The 22,346-nt window shown below is 44.4% G+C and overlaps 2 protein-coding genes across 2 annotated transcripts; both read left to right on the top strand.

Annotated features, from left to right (window-relative positions):
• On the top strand, nucleotides 1-14,286 carry LOC130255409 (UDP-glucuronosyltransferase 1A1-like). Its single transcript, XM_056496054.1, has 2 exons — nucleotides 1-938; nucleotides 13,798-14,286. Exons 1-2 carry the CDS (start codon nucleotides 90-92, stop codon nucleotides 13,921-13,923), a joined length of 975 nt encoding a protein of 324 aa, XP_056352029.1. The 5' UTR covers nucleotides 1-89; the 3' UTR covers nucleotides 13,924-14,286.
• Nucleotides 14,287-17,051: 2,765 nt separating this feature from the next.
• On the top strand, nucleotides 17,052-18,257 carry LOC130255411 (UDP-glucuronosyltransferase 1A8-like). The gene has a single exon (XM_056496057.1). The coding sequence runs from the start codon at nucleotides 17,300-17,302 to the stop codon at nucleotides 18,236-18,238; it is 939 nt and encodes a 312-aa protein (XP_056352032.1). The 5' UTR covers nucleotides 17,052-17,299; the 3' UTR covers nucleotides 18,239-18,257.
• The last annotated feature ends 4,089 nt before the right edge of the window (nucleotides 18,258-22,346 follow it).

The following is a 22,346-nucleotide window of genomic DNA, read 5'->3' on the forward strand; positions in this document are numbered from 1 at the left end:
TAGCACCCATCAGTTGCTTACCAAGGCACCTTCAGGCTGCACCCTGCAGGAGAAATCTCTTCCACGGCCCCTACTGTGACCATAGCAACATGGATTTAAGGCTTTGCTGTGCCTGGATTTCCATCCTCCTCCTCCTGCCCAGCCTCTCAGATGGAGGGAAGCTCCTGGTGGTGCCCATGGTGGGAAGCCACTGGCTGAGCATGCAGGAGGTGGTGGAGGAGCTGAGCCGGAGAGGACACGAGGTGGTGGTGCTGGTTCCTGAGGTGAGCTGGCAGATGGAGACGACGCAGGCCTACAAGGTGGTCACGTACCCGGTGAGACAGACCCTGGAAGAGCTGGATAATGCTTTCCGAGAATACGTTGTTGTACATCTGATGAAGAAGCCTTTCCCCCTCAATGCCCTGGCATTGTACAAAGCCTCAGTGCACGTGTTCAGCACCTTCCTTGGTCAGTGCACGGACCTGTTCCGCAGCCCGGAGACCCTGAAGTTCCTCAACCAAAGCGGCTTTGATGCCATCCTGACAGATCCGTTCTTCATGTGTGGGGCCATTCTCGCCCACCATCTCTCCCTTCCCTTTGTGTTCTTCATGAGGGGATTGCCTTGCAACCTGCACTTTTCAGCCCCACAGAGCCCGAGCCCTATGTCCTATGTCCCAAGAACCTTCAGCTTCAACTCGGACCGCATGACTTTTTTCCAGCGGGTGGAAAACGCCCTGATTTCCCTCCTGGAACTTGACTACTGCAACGGTCTCTATGCAGAAGCACTTAAGCTTTCCTCAGAAGTTCTTCAGAGGGATTTGTCTCTCACAGACCTCGTGAACTCTGCAGCTGTTTCGATCATGAGATTTGACTTTGTGTTCGAGTACGTCAGGCCAGTGATGCCCAACATGGTCTTTATTGGAGGGATCAACTGTGCTAAGAGGAAACCACTGCCTCAGGTAATGTTCCTTTGCCTTCATATTGTGCATTTCACCATGAAAAGTAATTACCTTGTTGCAGGAAGTTTATTTTGTTTTATTTTGATTTTATATTTTATTTTAATCTTTTGGTAATGATTTGATTCAAGTTGGTTTGGGTAGTTGTTTTCCACAGGCTGAAATCAAAAAAATCTTGATGGAGATTTCTTTGAATTAATGAGGGTTTTGTAACAAATCAAGCAAAAAAGGGATTTCATCTACCAGGTGGAAATTACTGTCCTCAGTGAATGTGTATTAAGCACAAACCAGATCCAGTTTTGATTTCATTTTAATGGCGTCAGACATATATATTTCTTTTATCTGATCAGAAACCCAAGAGTCATATTTTGTTTTTAACTCCAGGCTCATCAGCATCAGTTTCTTCATTTCAGCTCTATTTTCATGAAAAATTATTTGCAAACTGGCTGTCTGTGTTAAGTTACTCCTGTTTGTGGGGCTGAAATAAAAATATTGTGTTAAATGGCAAGAAATAATCTTACAATCGTGGATTTGGAGAAAGACACTTGAATGCAGAACTCAGGTAAGTTTTCAGACCTACTCCTTGACATCTGCTTTTACCCAAATTGTTCTGCAGGGTTGTTAAAGCTAATCTTGAAATCTGAATCTATTTTGGTAGACATCGTGTAATGTCTAAAATGGTAGCACTGGGCATTTCTTTCCAGGCACAAAGCAGGACAGAAATCCCTCTCCTAGGGATTTGCTCCCGCATTTCTGAATTGTGTTCGCGCAGTATCTCTGCTCGATATCTTTGAGTTGAAGGGGTGAATTTTTTCTTTCTTCTTTCAGATTTCCTTTATGTTCTTTGACAGGCTTATGAAGAGACCTCTAAACCTCTAAACAAGGCAAAGAATAATGCTATTAACTAGAATATTAGGATAAAATTATATCTAAGGCATTCTGTCATGTTATCGATCGTGAGAGTGGCACTAATTTGGGATTTAAGAGGCAAATTCTTGCTGATCATACTACATAAGTCTTTACTTTTATATCCTGAAGGTCTCAGAGCTGTAAAGATTTTGTAATTTTGCTACAAGGCTGACCTCGTTGGAAAATATATGGGTCTCTTAGGGAAAACTGGACCTTCCTTCAATTGGGAAATCCCTCCTTGTGAATTAGTATGATTTTGAAATTCAGAGGCTCTCTGGCAAAGATATGGGGATAGGAGTAGCAGTTCTTTACTAGTATATTTATCACGACAAACAAAACAACGACAACCCTTAAATGAACAACAAATGGAACAGTAGCCCAGTTCTAGTCCTTCTCGGCCGCCGGCACCCTTCCCTGTGCTGCAGTTACCGTCACCGCTGGCAGTGAGCACTGGCTGGCTCCCGGTGGGCAGGGGCAGATGCGACGACCCCCATGCGGTGGTGGGGGCGTTGGGGGTGATGGCTGTGGTGTCCCAGATAGGAAAGGGATGGAGGAGTGACTCTGCTCATGCATCCTTGGAGCAGTGTTGGTCCTGCTGCTCCAACAGGATGCTTGGAGATAGCAAGCTGAAGTGAGAAGGCATCCAAGCAGGGCAGCGGTGCGGGGTCCAACAACAGAAGAGGTGTCGTTGGATGCTGCTGGGAACCAGGGAAAAAGGAGCCTTGAAGCCTTGGGTTTCTTAGGCTGCACAGGGATAAGAAATTATAACAATGATTATGTACCTGTAGAGCCACGTAAGTGTCTTGTGATGTTTTGCAGAAAACATGTTTTCAAAGAGGTGTTGCCTTCTTGGACCAATGAGTCTTTTCTATTCTGTTTTGCACGTACTACCCCTCTATAAGTGTAGTGTTTCTTTAAATAAAGCTCTCTCTCTCTCTTTTGCTTCTCCATTAACGAAGAACTATGATGCATTATCCTTTTTGCCGTTCTCCTACAGCCAAAATGCAACAAAGAGGCAGCTCTCAGTGTTGGGATGGTGCGGGGGCAGGGGGGTAGCAGGTGCCACCTTCCTGCTCCAACTCCAGGAGCGAGAGAGAGAGTGAGCAAGTACCAGCAACTGCCCCCCCACCCTCCTTTACCTGCTTCTAATCTTCTAACCCCCACTCTACCCCTGCCCTCCGAGAGAAACTCCCAAAAACGCAGGGAGGCTCTCCCTCCCGCCATCTCAAGGTCTCAAGGACCTAGCCATCAGTACTCCTTAGCATGTCAATGGGAAAAAATCCAGAGAGAGGAGAAAGGAAAAACCAACCCCCAACAAAGGGTAGAGACATCCTGCCCTCATTTTGTCCCTGTCAGCTCCTGTCTTCACACTCCTGTTAGGTGAAAATCAAATATTCCACACCTGGAAAAATCTTCTGTTTTTTTCCTTACTTCAGTGTCTTTTCTAGCTACATTTTCTACAGATGGCAGAGGAATTTCTCCTATTTCCCTGTGAATACCCAGCTTAGTTCAGACCTCAGCTGATCCTGTGCTAATTGAAGAACTTCATCCATTCTTTGTCTGTCCTCCCTTTATGTCTAATTTCTCTTGCCCTTCCTGTTGTTGCCTCTCTTTCCCCCCATTTGTTGCTCTGATGGTCTGGTATAAAAAGGAGGGTGTCTGTGGAGTCCATAACAAAGTGTGGCCATCCTATCAAGAGGCTTTTTCTGTTCTAGTCAAGGAAAATTAACTTGTAGTGGCTGTTTTCAGCCAGCTGGTTTTGCCATTGAAAATCCAATCGAGTCCAGAGTAGAAATAAACCAAGCAGCAACTTCTAAGTTCTTGTGGTCAGCTCTTGTCACAGCACTTGCAATAAACGCTTTGCGTCCAGATTTCCTGCATTTCATGAGAATTATTTGTAAATCTCTTCCATCTCCTGCTTTCAATCTGTGCCATCTCCCAGCTCTCCTGCGGTGGCCGTCTCCAGAAATTGGTTTTCCATGTCAGAGGGTGGTTCCTCCATGTGCAGTGTGACAAAGTGGAGCTACTCCAGGCAGTGTCATCACCCTTTGGGTGTCATGAGACAAATCCCTTTGCCTCAGGCTGTGAGGATTTGTTTATCCCGACTGCGCATGCTGGGAGTCTCACCACCAGAATGGAAAAACTTTGTGCTGTTCATAGTTTTTCATCACAAGGACTTCTTCCTTAGCACTGCCCAAGTGGCTTTGCTCTGACATTGCTTTTCCTTGCACAAACACAAAACATTCCTGCAATGGGATTAATGGAAGGTAGTGCAGTGGCTGGAGGTGCACTCACTTTGCCACTATGGACCCTTTGCCGAGAGTGGGTCATACCCCGGGAGCAGGAGGACCTGAGATGTGGCTAGAGCAATTGCTCTGTGGCCGTTTTGGCCGTCAGTCTGCGCTCTGAGGCAGCAAGGAGAAGGGAGAGATCTTTTGCATGCGATAAAAGAGGATTTATTACTCTGAGGAATTTGGGGGCCAAAAGACAAAAATGCAAGTGTGCAACATCTGAAATATGAGGGAGGTTCAAGGGGAGGGTGCAAATCATCAGCAAATTGGAAAAATCCTGGACAGGGGCAAATATCAGGGTTCACACTAGCATAATCCAATGAGGAATGTAAGGGGGGAAATTGGGTCCCATGGATTAATGAGACATGGGGTTTTACAGGATTTCCGAGGGGGAATTCCAAGCGGGGGGTGGGCACAAGGTAGGATTGACAGGGAATTCAGAGAAGATTGACACGGTGGGTGGGAGTATAATTTGACCAAATCATTAACTGGGCAATAACAGAACATATCAATAACAAGAAACACACACTGCAACATCTCCCCATTTTCTTTTTAAGAAGGAGGGTTGTGGCATTAAGGAATAGATTCTGATTGGGGGGTACAGGTTTCTCCACCTTGACTGCTGTGTGGATACTGCTACATAAGTGACTTCTTTGGTGGAAGAGATAGTTGTTTGTTTTTTTTTTTAATATTTTTTAACTATCTCTCTTTACTTTTTTAACTCTCTCTCTTTCTCTCTATCTGTTTTTTAACAACTCTCTTTAGAATAGGAAAGGCAGTTAGAATAAGAAATACAACTAAGAAAATCCACAAAATGGTCCTGCCAGTAAAAGCCAGCCATCCTGTTAGTCCCCATTCATTAAAGATGGAACTCAGCCAGTCTTCAGTTTCTTGTTTCACGTCTCCCAATGAGTTCTTGCATTTTTATTTTATTGATGGGAATGTGGACGCTTTTGCTTTTGGATATTCAGTTAAAGCAACAGAGCCCTTCAAAGTCTTTACACCCATGGCCATGTGCAAGAAGCAGAAAGTCAATGGCAGCGCAATTTTGTAAGGTTTCTTTCCTGGTTATTTCCTCGCCATCTAGTAGGCCACTGAGAGCAAATGTGCTTGTTTTGCAACCCAACACTCTAAGTGACCCAATTCACTTTTAGCTTTTGCTGAGGCTACCCAGGGTGAAAAGAGCGAGACAGCAGATCTTTTGAGGTGTGACCAATGAAAAATCTCAGAATCACAGTCTTCCTCCAAATCCTTAATACTTTGGTTTCAGATGACCAAAACATTTCTTGTTTTGCCAATATATAATTTGGGTTTTGTTGGGAGAAAACAGCAACAGCTGACTCAAAGTACATGGGCCTCCAAGAAGGCAAGAGGAGATTCCTGCCCACGCCTGCTTACTGCAAATTAAGAAGGTGCTTTTGTCTGACTTTACGGGATGGTAATTTTCAGTGGAAGCATTTTTACACGGCTGATTGCTTGGCACTGGTTGGAAGCAATGTATTCTTTTTAATACTGAATAACTGAAACAAATTGTTCTTTTTTGTGGTGTGGCTGATAAAATTTCAAGCTTTTGGGATTTGACCCACTTTTAAGGGACCCGTCTCAAACGGCAGGGCATGGACACGCACATGTACCTGCGGCCCCAGGTGATTAACTGAAATGGGCCCTTTACTTTTGCTGCCTCAGGATTCTTTACTAAAACTGGGGGGTGTTATCTCAATTTCAGCTGTGTGTTATTGCTGAAATGTCAGATAACAGTCAGGTTCAGGTGTTCAAATCAGCAGTTCAAACGATTTATGGTAAACAATGCTTTACAGAGCTTAATTTATGGTGGATCGCTGGTGGTATTGCTCTGCTGCTTCTCTAGGACTCTCTTGAGCAACTGATGTTTTCACTTAGTAATGGCTAGTCCTGTGGGGGAGTGAAGGATGCCTGTTTTATATTTTGCTCCCCATTTCTGCAGGAATGCCTGGAAGGCCTTAGAGGTATATGTGGGACCATTATCCGCTTTAGATTCTTTAGGGATCCCCAACACAGAGAAGGTTTGCACTAGGTGTTTTTGTGCATCTGTGGTCTTCTCCCTTTTGTGGGCAGAAGCATGAACCGCTCTGGAGAAAGCATCTACCAAAACATGGACATACTTCAGCCTGCGGAACTGTGGGACGTGAGTCACGTCCATCTGCCACACCTCACAGCTGTTGAGACCTCTTGGATTTATACCAGTGCTCAAGGCCAGTAGTGCGTACCTTTGGCAGCTGGGACATTTAGCCTAGATGGCTTTAGCCTGGTTCCGGCATTAGATGGAATTGGCCAGGCACATTTTGGTGGAATTGTTGATGGTTCAACTTTGCCTGCTGAAAAATGCCTGGCAGGTTGACCATTTCAGCTGGTGTGGCCAGGCATCTTGGTTTAATTTAGGTTTGCCAATTTTAATATACTCAGTTTTGCTTTGAGATAGGATTTAGGAGCAAAAACAAGGCAGGCCTAAAACTTAAAAGGGTATAAAGAAGAAGTTTATTAATAACACAGAGAAAATAAGAAATTTGGAATAAGATTTCCAGATCACTCACCCCCCACTTTCCATATTTCTTAACAACAACATACAGACACACTTCAGTCAGTCTTTCACTTAAATTATCATTTCAGTTCACTCTAGAGAGAGAAGTTCCTTCTTGTTTTGGTCATAGGGTTCTGTTCCAAGAGAAGGATAAAGTTCTCTTGTATCCACACTTTCACAATTTGCATCTTGTCCACACTTTCACAATTTGCATCTGCCCGGGAAAATCTGCAAATCACAAAACTCCTCCCCTCTTCACAGTCTTTGCAGAGCTGTGTTATGGATTATGTCAAACACATGGGGTATTACTTTAAGCTGTTAAAAGCCAAAAGTTCTCTTCATCTCTTTTTTTCCATCAAATGTTCTCCAAAACAGAGACCCCCATTCCCTCAGGGCAAAGGATCTTTTTTCTCAAGCACTTCAACCCCCTCATGTATTTCTCCACAATTTATAGGAATTCTCAGTGTAGTCCAGTTCACCTCATAGCTTACAAAAAGGTTCTTTTTAGCCAATATTTTTATGGCATCTCCTCAATCTCTTGCCATCTGGAAACCTGGCTCTTAGTTCACTAACCTTAGTATACTTTCTGCTTTATTCCTTTCATTCAAGGGAGATAAGGTGATCTGCAGTCTTATCCGAGCATTAGAAGAGTTAAAATTGCACACAGAAGGTAAAGGGAGCCGGGCAAGGCTCTGCAGAAGATGTGCCAGGCTATGCAGGCTGCGTGAGGGAGTTTGGAATGAAAAAAACAGCGCCTTGCTCTTTTGCTCCCCTCCTGGATGAAACCTGGACGGTCAGTGTGTGACCTCACATGTATCACATAGAAAGGTTGCTTTCAGTGGGAAATAAGATAAACTAATCTCAAGAGCAACCTAAAGAGGTTGGGATTAGAGACTTCCTTTAGAACAGCATTTGTGGCTCTAGATACTATCCCGGCTACATATGCCAAATCAGTGACTAGATTAAAAGGTTCAGAAAACATCTAGTAGGTTCTGACAACTGTGTCTAACTCAGCAATTTGATGGGAGCCCCCGACCACTTTAACATCTGTCTCCCTTTGCTGAGTTTGAGGATCCTTCCAGGTCTTCCTTGACTTGTGAGATGCTCCGGATGCATCCATGAAAACTGTTACAGCATTTAGTGGCTTCTGACTTTGTTTTTCCTTGGGGACTAATTTGAATGCAAAATTAAATAACTTATGTCCCGAATTGTGAATTGAAATTTTTTCTGGGTAGCTATCTAGAGCAAATTGGAGCACCTCATTTTCCCAAATCAACTGCTCCAGAACTTCTTTTGCCAATTTGCCTGTTGTTAGGTAAGTGATAGATGGATGTATGCAAAGTCACACCCCACCAGTTGTCGCATTCTTGCCTTGGCCTTCCAGATCAATTGAGCCATCAACTCTTGTTGCCTGGTGATACTTTTGGACCACTGGTATCTGAGGAATACCCCCTCTGTAATCAAGAGTGCTTCCTTCTGACCCAGGTCCCCCTGGAAAATCAGGCCATGGAGGTTTAGCAGTTTTCCCAGAACAATAAACTTAAATGGCCAGTCTGGCAGGCAGCAATGTGCTGGGTTTGTGGCCATTGCCTCTTGAGCTTTCTTCAGAGCTAGCTTGGCCTCTGGGGTTAGGACCCTAAGAGAACTCAGCTCTTCAACCCCTCTCAATAAATTGAAAAGGGAGGCTAGATCTTCTGTGTTAAGCCCAACCAGTGTCTGACCCAATTTAAGGACCACACAGCTGGTGAAGATCAGCTAAGGTTTTTGGGTTGTTTCTGATTGTCAGGTTTTGAGGAGTAATGGTCTTCTTGGTAATTTGGAGCCCCAGATACCTCCAAGGGGGCGTCGATTGCACTTTGTCTGTTTGGAGTTCGAGTCCTGCAGCAATCAAAACGTTGACAATTAGATCAAGTGCGTGCAGTAGTATATCGTCATCAGGGGCACATACGAGCACATCATCCATGTGGTGCAGGATGATGGCTTCCCTTGCTTTGGCATGCACTGGGGACAGCAATGAAGCAATGTACCACTGACAGATACTGGGACTGTTCTTCAGGCCTTGTGGCAAAACTGACCAATGCTTCACTGGGGCTTCTTGAATGATAGAGGGAACTGAGAAGGCAAATAGTGGGGCATCAACTGGGTCAAGAGGAATCTGGAAGAAACAGTCTTTTATACCAATAACTGCCAAATTCCAGTTTTGGGGGAGCATTGATGGAGAGGGCATTCCTGGTTGAAGAGACCCCATATCTTCAATGACTTTGTTTATTTCTCTCAGGTCGTAGAGGAGCCGCCACTTTTCCTTTCCCGACTTCCTGATAACTAAGACCAGGGAATCCAAGGGCTAGTGGTTGGCACAATTTTGCCTTTTGCTAGCTGTTCCTCCACAAGTTCATTGAGCACCTTCGATTTTTGTTTATTCAGTGGCCACTCACTTACCCTGATTGGGTGGTCAGTTTTCCAGTTTAACTTTTGGGGAGAGTGCTCAGGAGCAGCCGCTCAGAAAAATCCTGAGGGGTTTTCAGGATTTCAATTTTCACTCCCCATTGGGCCATGGTGTCTCTCACCCACAGAGGAACCTTATAGCCTAAAATGAATAGCTGGAAACTGGCTAATTGCCTATTCGACCCTTCAGTTAGGACAACACTCTTAGATCATTTGGCTAATTGGGTACCCCCAATGCCCTGTACTTTACGTATGATGTGTTGCAATTCCCATTGTGACGGCCATTTGGTGGTGGGGATGAGCATCACATCTGTCCCTGTGGCAAACACTCCATTGAGGTGTAGGTAATGTGCTCAACATCTACTTTTTTGGTAGTGGTTGTTTCCCTCCCTCCTGTGAATTTATTGGCTTATTTTGCAGAAGTTGCCTCTTTGGGCAAAATTTGCTATGTGTCCCTCCTACCCACAGTTAAAACACCAAGAAGCTTGTTGGTGTATTTTTGGAGTAGCAGCAGCAGCTGTTCTCTCTGTTCTGTCTCCCTTTCCTCGAGGCTCTGCGATGGTGGCTCCCTATGTGCAGGCTTTGACGATCAAGTCAAGAGTCAGAGGCGGTTTGAACGGCAGGCCCAGGATGAACTTCTTGCACATGTCATTAGCATTTGCTTGGGCCACCTCCATTATTATCTGTTCCTGTAGTGGCCGATTCTCAACCTGCCTCCCCAGCTTGACTCAGAGCCTTTCAAGAAAATCTGTGAAAGCCTCAAAGGGTTTCATATTCACATAACTTTGCTTAGGTTCTTTGGTGGGCATAAGAATAAAGGCCTTCTTGGAAGCTCTTTTCCTGTTCTAAAATAGGTTGTGGTATTTTTTCAGCTTGCGTTCTAGCTGGTGACCAATTTCCTTCACTGCACAAATGGTCCATTGAGATATTGTTGTTTTCTGCATCAATGGTGCAGTCAGATTTTTGCCAGACCTCAGAAAGGAGCTCCTGTAACAATCTCTTCCATGTCCTCATGTCCTCTCCCACAACAGATACTCTGTTTGGGTTAGGAAACATGCAAACAGATCCCTGTTATCATCGGGAACTAGTGTATTTCAGGAAAAGGCAGACTTTAGAAGGCCTTTAAAATATTCACTTTTCCTCCCAAACTCCTTCTGAGCCTTGCTAAGTCCTTTTTTATATTCATAATTCAAAGCTTGTCACTTAGGGGTCCCTCTTGCTCATGTATAGGCAACAGATGCAGCGAAGGGAATGGTCTCCTGTACCAAGTTTTGGATTTTTTGTCTCATCGCTTCTGGTTCCCATGACATCATGGGAACCTGAAGCCAGAAGAGTAGGAGAGCTGCCAGAGAAGGAGGAGGGAACAGGCGGGGACAACAACTGGAAAGGGGAGGTGCTGTTTACAGGTGACATTGTGGGAACAGATGATGTCATGGGAACAGGAGGTGGAGCTGGTGGAAAGGAAGGGGAGGTATCTGGAAAAGGGGTGGAGTTTGGGGACAAGGGACGAAGAGGAGGGGCAGGGGCGGTGTCAGGGGATAGGAAGGGCTTTGGGGAAACTGGGTGAAAGGGATTCTGGGAAGAAGAAACAAAAGGGAGGGGCCGAGCGATGTGGTTTCCACCATCTTATGTCTCTCAGAGGTCATTTTGAGTGGCAAAGGAGGATTCAGGGAAAACTTGGGAATCTCCTTTGTCCTGGTTTGAAGGACAGGTGTCTGCCAATAAAGGCAGAAGCTCCTCTTTGAAATAGAAAATTTAAATCCTCTCCCTCCCGAGTATTATAATTATTTGAATCAGGAACTCTAAGGCAGAGGTAAGGGGGTAGGAATAACATCTCTTTACTAATATGTCTAACCGGATAAACAGAAACAACAGCATCTATGAAAATTAACAACAAAACAGAACAAAAACTCAGTTCCAGTCCTTTCTTTCAGCCGCAGGTACTCTGTGCCTGCACTCGGACCTGGTGGTGAACGTGGGGCAGGGCCCACGCTGCTGCAGAGGTGGCAGGCGGAAGTGGGGGGTGGGGGGGGGGAAGGTGGCAGCAGCCGCGCTGTGTCTTAGGTGGGAGCAGGGTGGACGGGCAGCTCCCCGCTCACTGTTTGAGTCCTGGTGGTCAGCTGTGTCCTCAGAGGTGGTAGGCTGGAGCAGAGTCAATGCAGGGAAGTCAGACCGCAGAGAATCCCGCTCCCCTGCTTTTTGACTGCGTGGGCTGGGGACGAGGCATCCTTCTTCTCCAAGATCGCCAGATGAGCGAGTAGCCCCCCACCCCCCCGGAAGCCAGCCCCCACCTACCCCTTTGTCTAGAGTCCTGAAAAGAGCCGGGTGTAAGCGGCAGGCTTCCTTAGCATGATAATGGGAAAAATTATTTAAACTGGAGCAGTAAGAGAACAAAAAACCAACCCCCAACACCCTTAAGGGGCATCAACTTGAACTGGAGGATTAACAGCCAAGAGAGAGGGGTTTTACAAAGGATCCTTGACAGCCTGGCCATCACTATCAAGGCAAGGGTACCGAGAAGGCTGTGGTGGGCCAGGGAGTTGGTAGCTCTTCTGCGCTGCATTGCCATTTGCCTCGCAAATCTCCAGATGCAGAGGACAAGGGTTTTGGATCAGGGGACAGGGGAGCTGGGGGGTGGTTAGTTCGAGCTTTTCTTCCACTTTCCTTTCCTCAACTAACACTGACTGAATTAGCACAAATAATGAGAAGACTTTAGCAATCGAGGAATCCCCTTTATTTGTCAACTTTATTAATTTGCTCCCAACTACATCCCAAAAGGGAATGGTTGGTATTTCCTTGGGGGATACTCTTGATAAGCAGAGGAAAAGCCATTGAACAAACTGTTTTAACTGCTTGGAAAACTTTCTTTTCCCTCCCTCCAAGGTACCGACAAGCTGCTGAACTGGCAGTTTAGCATCCATATTCCTTGATCTTAAGCAATGTCAGCACGACAAAATCCTCCCTCCACTGCAGCAAAAAGGAACAAATTTACAAACTAAAGAGTCCAGGGCCAGTTTCAGGGAAAGAGAGATGTCTGCATTTATCTATTGTGGTCTATAGGTTCATGGGGCCCCCCTCCATCCCCAGGGGGCAATGCACCATTCCCTTTCCTTGGAGCACCCTCAGCCTAATTTCGAGGATACTCACCATTCTTTCGGTTTACTGGACAGAGGCTGCAGTGTAAGTTCTCCTTCAATGCAGTGTTCTTTGAGTGCTAGATGTTTATCACTTCCTCCCCCCCCGAAAAAGCTGCCGAACAAATCTTTCCGGTCGGCTGCAATTGGAGGGAGCTGATGGTCAGATCTTTCTTGTATTATAATCCACCATTTGTCCGTGGGGTCTGCTCATCGTGGCCCCTATGGTGGGTGCCCGCTAACGCATTGGCCGGACCTGCACTCACTTTGCCACTATGGCTCCTTGCTGGGGTCAAACCCTGAGAGCAGGAAGACCTGAGGTGTGGCTAGAGCAATTTCTCTAAGTCTGTTTTGGCTGTCAATCTTCGCTCTGAGAAGGCAAGGAGGAGGGAGAGGTCTTTTGCGTAGGATAAAACAGGATTTATTACTTCGAGGAAATTGGTGGCCAGAAGACAAAAATGAGAGTGTGCAACAGCTGAAATATGGGGGAGGTTCAAGGGGAGAGTGGAAATCATCAGCAAATTGGTGAATTCTGGGCAGGGGTAAAAGGCAGAGTTCACAAAAACATCATCCAATGAGTGAGTTGGCAGAGAAATTGGGTCGCGTGGACTAATGAGACGTGGAGTTTTAGGGAATATCCGTTAAGGAATTCCAAGCAGGAAGTTGGCACAAGGTAGGATTGATAGAGAATTCAGGGTAGATTGACAAGGTGCATGGGAGGGTTTAATTTAGACCAAAGCATTAATTTGGGCAATACATAACATTAGCAAGAAGCACACTGCAACAGGAAGGTTTCACACTTTCTCCTAGATTTTGTCTTGCTCACAATACATGAAAAGGATTTTCAAGACAGCAACCAAAGACCAAAACTCCTTCTTTGTGTCCCTCTGCTGGCCTCCTCTTTCTTTGTTTGCCCTGAATCCATCCATTAGTTCACATTTTTGCTGCAGTGCCATGAGGTTAAAAGCCAATCAGGTTTGTTCTCCTCAGATTTGGGATTGCATGGTACATCCTGGCAACATCTTCGTAAGAGGTGCAGATTTGGCTACTTCCAGGGGATGGGAGTTCAACATCATCCTTGTGTACTCAGGAACGGATTTGCATCCATTCTGCTGGATTTTCGCGCTGTGTATTTAGCAGGTCAATTATTTTAACCATGATGATTGTTACAACATAAAATCCCCGCTCTTGGTGTCATAGATTTTGTGCTGACAGTGTCTTAGTGCTGACAGACTTCGAAGCTTCAACATTAACAGAATGTGCAAATGTTTACGTGGGGGTACCGCTTCCCTTCTCTTCCTCTAACATAGGCAAAATCACAGGCAAATAACAACCATATTGGGAAGTTAAATATTAATTTCCTTAGGCAATGAATTCCCTTCTTAGTCTGCATGGACCATCCTATAAAGGACTGCGTGGATCTCTCTGGAGGAGAAACCTCTGGTTCACTCCCACCGAAATGGCTCTTTTTTACAGAGGCACCTGGTTATTTCTCCACCTGACGCTGTACTTAATCCTGGCTGAAGGTAGAAAGATTCTGGTGGTACCTCAAGATGGAAATCATTGGCTCAGCATGCGCCCAGTGGTGGAGAAACTGCAGCAGAAGGGACACGAAGTTGTTGTGGTTGTACCCCCTACCAGTCTGTATATGAAGTCAAAGGAGCCTCAGAATTACACAGTGAAAGTGTATCCAATATCTTACACCGATGAATACTTGGGTGAAATGCTCAAGACCTTTGTTAATGCCCATTTTATTGAACAATCTGTTTGGAATGTTGTTCTTACCTCGTACAAAAGCACGATAGAAATCTCCTCAGTCTTCTTCACCAACTGCAAGAGCCTTCTGCAGAACGAGGAGGTGATGCAGTACTTGAAAGAGAGCAAATTCGACGTGGTTTTCACAGATCCCATCCTGATGTGTGGGCCCCTGGTGGCTGAGTATCTTTCCGTTCCTTCCGTCTACTTCCTGCGGGGCTTTCCCTGTGGAATGGATTCTGCTGCTACCCAGTGTCCAAGCCCTCCTTCCTATGTGCCCAGGTTATTCTTGGATAATTCAGACAGCATGATGTTTTCCCAGCGAGTGAAGAACATGCTGGTCAATCTGCTGGAGCTCTTTTACTGTAAGCCTATCTATGATAACTTTGAAGAACTTGCATATGAGCTTTTCAAAAAGAAAGTGACAGCGACAGAACTCCTGAGCCGTGGATCCTTCTGGCTGATGAGATACGATTTTGTGTTTGAGTTCCCCAGACCGGTGATGCCAAACATGGCTTTTATCGGAGGGATTAACTGTGTTCAGAAGAAAAGACTGTCTCAGGTACGAAAATCTGTTTGTTTTTTATATGGAAAAGACAAAAATATAGATGTGTCATAGAATGGCAGAATGGTTTGGGTTGAAAGGGACCTTAAAGATTATCTCTTTCCCACACCCTGCCATGCAGGGCAAGAGATGTCACTCACATCCTTACATCAAATCCTGACTGACAACAGCTTGGTGTTTAAAGATAGAAATCCTGCATGATGCAGAAATGTTATTTCCTAATACATAGCATTCAGATTATATCACATCCTGCCAGACCTAAAGCCTTATCAGACTTAATTAGGACAATTTAAGTGACATGTAGTTTTCATGCAGATGATAATCTCTTTTGCTGAACTGAAGAATTTTGGTATCCTCCTTTCCCAGCTGTCTCGTGGACTGTCTCTCCCTACTTCCATATATCCCCTCTCCTGCCATCCAGAGTTAAGGTTATAGGACTGAAGATGTTGCCTGTTTTCTGTCACAGCCGTCCACTGGATTGATTTCTTTCCACCTGCCTTTATGGTCTAGGTTTTCGCAATAGGTGGAGAGTTGCGTGTAATAACGACAATGACTTCTTGAGCGTGAGAAGCTAAAGAAGCACTTTATTAAAAAACCAAACCATATTTATAGTGTGGTTCGCAAGCCTCAAAGTGTACAGTAGTCCATTGGACAATAGGTGAAAACATCTCCTGTCACATATAACATGAAAACTGTTTCTCAGTCAACAACAAGTGTTAATGTCTGTTTATTAATTCCTTTCTCTTTACCAGAAAGTTATCATTCTGGGAAAGGCTCCGGCCAGAGCTGAAAAATTGTCTCAACCTCCAAAAAAGCTTCCCAGCCTGAGAAAGGGAAAAGGAACTCAGAAATTGCATGAGGAAAAAATAATCCAGCAAGGATTTAAATCTAAAATCTCCAGAATGCCTCAGAGAAGGAAATGGTTTCCCATATTCACCTACTTATAAACTTTTTACAGAGGTTATCACCAGCATTAAATCCTCAGCCATTTATAACAAGAAGGATCTGGACACAGGGTTGAGGTCATGAATTGGCCTAACATTGGTCATGAACGGAGCCCTCATTGGCCTTGAATTATTTGTAATGAGCAAATTGTTGTTTGTCTTTGTTATCTGGAGTACAAGGGTGAAATGCTCTTTCACAATTTCATTTTACACCTTATAGCATAACGGATTAAGTTAAAGATATATAGAGACTTGAAGAAAGATTTTCTGCTGGCTGCTTATCTTCCAACAAAATGCAAGTCTGAGTTAATGAAAATTAATTTTTCTCAGGGTTTTGACTATTGAAAATAATAGCAAAACCGAAACCCTAGGTACTGTAATAACAAAGATGTCTCAGATTAATCTTTACTGTAAGTTATGTTTCACTGTACTACCTCCATTAGTTTCATTAGGGAAGAAAATGCTTTTAAAAAGTGCAATATTTCCTCAGTCTGTTACAACTTCTGTCAGCCTCCAGTGGCAGTGATGAAAAAGTGTCCTTTCAGTACTCTCTTGATAGGCAGAGTTCTCTCATCTGGGATCAGCAGTGTTTCTGAGCATTCACTCTCTGGGTGCCTTTACTTCATGGACTTTCACTGCATTTTGTCATCAGACCTTGGACGTGGCGGGCTGGTGGCAAGAAGTTCCACAAAGCTGGGATACTGCTGAGGGAAGAAGGTGGCCTTAAGCCAATAACGTTATTGTGGTGTGTGAGAAGGTGACACTCCTTTCTTGACTCACGCAAAGGCACCTTTGTATCCAAACTGGCCCTGAATCAATCGTTATTATTTATTGCTGGCTGTGACCTTGTCGCAAGGGTCGGATAACCTGAAATCGGAAGACTATCAAAAGGGCAGAGGCAGAGGAAGAGTGCAAAAGCTGGCAAAGCATCCTGTCCTCTCTGGTTCTCAGCAAAGTGCAAGATTTCCCACCAGGCTTGGGAAGAAACACACAGAAACAGCATGAGAAAAAAGCCTCCTCACAAGAATTTAAATCCAAATGCTCTAGAATGTCCCAGAGAAATAAATGGTTTCCTATGTTCACCTATTTATAAACTTTTTTGAGAGGTTATCACCATCATTAAACCTTTAGCCATTTATAATCAAGAAGGATCTGGACACAAGGTTGAGATCATGGACTGATCCGACATTGGTCATGAACGGAGCCCTCATTGGCCGTGAATAATTCATGATTTGTAGTGAGAGAGGTGTTGTTGGTCTTTGTTATCTGGGGTACAAGGGTGAAATTCTGTTTCGCAATTTAATTTTATACCTGATAAGATAAGGGGTTAGGTTAAAGGTATATGGAGAGATGAGGAAACATTTTCTGCTGGCTACTATCTTCCAAGAAAAAGCAGGTTGCATTAAGGAAAATTAATTAATCTCCGGGGTGCCAGCTGGTTTTACTGTCAAAAAAAAAAGCAAAACCGAAACCCAGGTACTGCAATAACACTGATTTTTCCTATTAATCTTTATTCTATGTTATGTTTTACTGTACTACTTGCATCGGTTTCATAAGGAACTCCAGTGATTCAGCAGTGGAAGGGTCACGAAATTTGGCTTTCCAGGTAAGGAAACCCACAATCCAAATCTGTGAATCATTAACTAGAGTGTGATCACATAGCACAATGCAATAAATCCACCCAACAGTTGCTTTCCAAAGCACCTTCAGGCTACAACCTGCAGGAGAAATCTCTTCCACGTCCCCTACTGTGATCACAGCAATATGGCTTTGAGGCTTTGCTGTGCCTGGATTTCCATCCTCCTCCTGCCCAGCCTCTCGGATGGAGGGAAGCTCCTGGTGGTGCCCATGGTGGGAAGCCACTGGCTGAGTATGAAGGAGGTGGTGGAGGAGCTGAGCCAGAGAGGACACGAGGTGGTGGTGCTGGTTCCCGAGGTGAGCTGGCAGATGGAGACGACGCAGGCCTACAAGGTGGTCACGTACCCGGTGAGACAGACCCTGGAAGAGCTGGATAATGCTTTTCGAGAATACGTTGTTGTACACCTGACGAAGAAGCCTTTCCCCCTCAATGCCCTGGCAATGTTCAAAGCCTCAAAACACCTTTTCAACATGTTCTTTGATCAGTGCAAGGACCTGTTCCGCAGCCCGGAGACCCTGAAGTTCCTCAAACAAAGCAGCTTTGATGCCGTCCTGACAGATCCGCTCTTCATGTGTGGCACCGTTGTCGCCCACTATCTTTCCCTTCCCTTTGTGTTCTTCATGAGGGGATTTGGTTGCGACCTGCACTTTTCAGCCCCACAGAGCCCGAGCCCTATGTCCTATGTCCCAAAAACCTTCAGCTTCAACTCGGACCGCATGACTTTTTTCCAGCGGGTGGAAAACGCCCTGGTTTCCCTCCTGGAGCTTGACTACTGCAACAGTTACTATGAAGAAGCACTTAAGCTTTCCTCAGAAGTTCTTCAGAAGGATGTGTCTCTCACAGACCTCGTGAGCCCCGCTGCCATTTGGATCCTGAGGTTTGACTTTGTGTTCGAGTATGTCAGGCCAGTGATGCCCAACATGGTCTTTATTGGAGGGATCAACTGTGCTAAGGGGGAACCACTGCCTCAGGTAATGTTCCTTCACCTTCAAACTCTACATTTCCCCATGAAAAGTCATTACATTGTTGCAGAAAGTCTATTGACGTTTATTTTATTTAGTTAGTTAGTTTTAAATTTATTTTTTTTTTGCATTTATGGTAATGATTTAATTCAATAGGTTTGGGTAGTTTTTTCTTGCAGGCTCAAATCAAATAAGGTTGATAGAGAATTCTTTGAAATAATGAGGGTTTTGTAAGAAACGAAACTTAAAAGGGATTTCATCTACGAGATAGAAATTACTGTCCTCAGTGAATGTGTATTAAGAACCAACCAGAACCAGTTTTGATTTCATTTTAATGCCGTGTGACATATATTTTTTTTATCTGATCAGAAACCCAAGAGTCATTTTTATTTTTAACACCAGGCTCATTAGGATCAGTTTCTTCACTTTAGTTGTATTTTCATTAGAAATTATTTGAAAACTGGCTTTCTGTGTTAAATTAGTCATGTTTGTGGGGATGAAATATAAATGTCATGTTGAAATGTCAAGAAATTATGTTACAGTCATGGATTTGGAGAAAGACACTTGAATGCAGAACTCAGGTAAGTTTTCAGACCTACTCCTTGACATCTGCTTTTACCAGAATTCTTCTGCAGGGTTGTTAAAGCTGATCTAGAAATCTGCATCTATTTTGATGGACACCATGTAATGTATAAAATGGCAACACTTGACATTTCATTCTAGACACAAAGCAGGACGCAAATCCTTCTAAAATATTGCTCCCGCACTTCTGAATTGTGTTCACGCAATATCTCTGCACTGTGTTTTTGAGTTTAAAGGGTGGGGTTTTTGCTTCTTCTTTCTGATTTCCTTTATGCTCTTTGACAGGCTTATGAAGAGAACTCTGGACTGATGAAAAAGGCAAAGAATAATGCTATTAACAGGAAGATTAGGATAAAATTATATCTAAGGAATTCTGTCATGTTAGGGCACTAGTTTGTGATTTTAGAGGCACATTCTTTCTGGTTACACAACGTAGGTGTTTACTTTTCTATCCTGTAGGTCTCAGAATTGTAAAGAGTTTGTAACTTTGCTACAGGGGTAGAGAAATCCTGCCCTCATTATGTCCCTTTCAGCTCCTGTCTTCACACTCCTGTTAGGTGAAAATCACATTCCACACCTGGAAAATTCTTCTGTGTTTCTCCTTTCTTCAGTCTCTTTTCTAGCTACATTTTCTACCCACAATAGAGGAATGTCTCCTGTTTCACTTGACATAGTGCCCAGGAGCTCCATGTAAACAAGAGTAACGTGAGTCATGGGTTAGAAATTACATTTGCCTGTTCGCACACACAGTGGTAAAGACCTGGCTGTCATTATTTTGAGAAACATAATCTCGTGGGAAGAATAAATAGTTTTCCAAGGCTTATTGAACCCATTGCTCAACAGGTAAGAAAAGAAAAGGGATTACTGGGAGAGGGAGAGAGAACAAGAGATTCAAAATGCAGTTTCTTTCTCAGACAAGGAATCCACAGGCCTTTTTCTTACACCACTCCCATGGTTTTCCACTGGCAAGGGAATGGGGCACTGTGGTCTCATTCCAGATAAGAGCTGCTCTCTGCTGTATCTGATGTGGTCCTGTGGAGAAGCTTCTCTGAGCAGAAGGAGCTCAGGCTTAAGCAGAACTGGCCCTATTTATCTTACCCAGCTGGGAATTCAGTCCTAAATTGCGTGAGGATCTTGAAGAGGTTGTGGGAGAACATGAGACCACAGGGCTGGGCCTGGGGAAACACAAACTGCTTTTACACCTTGACTAAGCTGCCTCAGGCTGATTTCCTCTTGTCCTGTGCTTTGCATGGGGATCTGTCACAGCGGTAACTACACCTTCATTAACAGGCAGAGAAATCCCGAGTTTCCAACTCAAGTGTCCCCAACTCCCTGGAAGTTTAACACAAGGCTTGCAGGAATCAGAGCCAGTATCTTGACTCTAGAAGTACCAGAAAGCTGGCATGATAAACTCAACCTGTGAGCACTGAGATACTCTGGTGACAATCTCATCTTTAGCCAAAGTTAATGCAAAGTTGCTTTTTTTGGCCACCTCAGAAAACCACAGTTTGTAGGATTTGATTAAACCAAAGTTCAGGAGTTTAACCTACAGCCACCTCTAAAAGTTCTCCCTGTAAATGTAAACCTGCAGTACTCCCTCTTCTAATGTAAACCTCTCTTATTTAAAAAAACCTGTACTTGTTCAAACAACTGGATAACTGAAAACATTAAATTAACCCCAGGTTTAAGTAAGTAGCTACTCAAGAAAGGAAGAAGTGTAACTGAATAAACACCTTTTTCTCACCAGCACAGGGCTGAAAAGCACAGGTCCTGCTTTAAAAGCCTCTCATTTGCACAGGATTTCTGTTCTTGGCTTAGGAAGCGGCTGCCCTGGAAATGATCTGTGTTCTGTGATTTGCTTCTTGCTCTTAGAAAAAATTCTATTCCTTTCCAACTCATATCATTGCTTTTATGGGTTGTTTTTCCTTGAAAGATAGTGTATCTCTACACTCAGGGGAAAAGCCTGAGAGGGAATCAGGCAGGTTCCTTTCAGCAGCCATCAACCTGCATTGCCCACATGCTGCTTAGCACCAAAAAAAGGGTCTGGCTTCAATGACACAAGGATTCCTCCATGGATAAGCCTGATCCATCATCCAGATACCAGGAAATCAAGTTACCGGGAATCAGGCTAGTTTGGGTTGGAATGAATTTTTAAGCTCATCCCATTCCACCACCTGCCACGGCAATGATGTTTTCCACTATCTCGAGTTTCTCCAAGCCCTGTCCACCCTGGCCTGGGACACTTCCAGGGATCCACAGCTTCCCTGGGCAGCATCCCCACACTCATAGTTGAGCTACCTTTTCTGCTTGCAGGGTCAAGAGCCTATGGGGGTCAACAATCTCACCTCACAGCAGGGAAGCAAATCCAGTGGATGAAACCAACACTTCTAGACATCCACAACAAATATTGGGTGTTCTTGCTGTAGTTTTAGCGGTGCTGAGGTAGCTGTTGGGTCCTCTTTTTTGCCTGAATGCCACTCAGAATCCACACATGGCACCCAGTCCCACTCACAGGTGAGCAGTTTGAGAAAGTTTAAGCACTTGGCTCACCCAAGCCTTGATGTTGGTTTGTATGCAATGGGGAAGGCTTTCCTCTAAGCAGGCACCTGGCTCTCTCACATTTGGAATCTGATGTTCCTCAGCTTCTTCGCAGATAAAACAGGAGCTGGTAAGGAGCACCATACCCTTCAGGGCTGACAGGGGTCCAGGTGCCCTTTGCTAATCATTGTGAAAAACAAACATATAGAAACTTATCTGTTGCTTTGAAAATGAGTCTGGTTGTTAATTCTCTCAACAATAATTGCCCAGTTTGGATCTGACCTCAGGAGATTCTGTACTAGTCTGAGAACTTCATCCACTCTTTGTCTGCCCTCTCTTTATCTGTAATTTCTCTTGCCCTTCCTGTTATTGACTCAGTTTTCCCCCATTTGTTGCTCTGATGGTCTAGTATAAAAAGGAGGGTGTCTGTAGAGTCCATAACAAAGTGTGGCCATCCTATCAAGTGGCTTTTTCTGTTCTAGTCAAGGGAAATGAACTTGTACTGGCAGTTTTCAGCTAACTGGTTTTGCCATTGAAAATCCAATCGAGTCCAGAGTAGAAAACAAACCAAGTAGCAGCATTCAAGTTCATTTTGTCAGCTCTTCTCAGAGCTCTTGCAGTAAACTCCTTGCATCAAATTTCCTGCATTTCTTGGGTATTATTTGTGAATCTGTACAGTCTCTTGGTTTCAGTCTGTGCCATCTCCCAATTCTCCTGTGTTGGCCCTCTCCAGAAATTTGTTTTGCATGTCTAAGGGTGGTTCTTCCATGTGCAGTGTGACAGAGTGGAGCAACTCAGAGCAGTCCCAGCACCCTTTGTGTGTCATGAGACAAATCCCTTTGCCTCAGGCTGTAAGGATTTGTTTATCCTAACTGGGCATGCTGGGAGTCCCACCACCATTTATCACCAGAATGGAAAAAACTTTGATCTGTTGATACTTTTTCATCACAAGGACTTCTTCCTTTGCACTGTCCAAAAGGCTTTGCTCTGGCATTGGTTTTCCTTGCATAAAGACAAAACATTCCTGCAATGGGATTAATGGAATGTAGTGCAGTGGCTGGAGGTGCACTCACTTTGCCACTATGGCCCC

Source organism: Oenanthe melanoleuca, chromosome 7, assembly GCF_029582105.1.
Source record: "Oenanthe melanoleuca isolate GR-GAL-2019-014 chromosome 7, OMel1.0, whole genome shotgun sequence".
Classification (NCBI taxonomy): Eukaryota; Metazoa; Chordata; class Aves; order Passeriformes; family Muscicapidae; genus Oenanthe; species Oenanthe melanoleuca.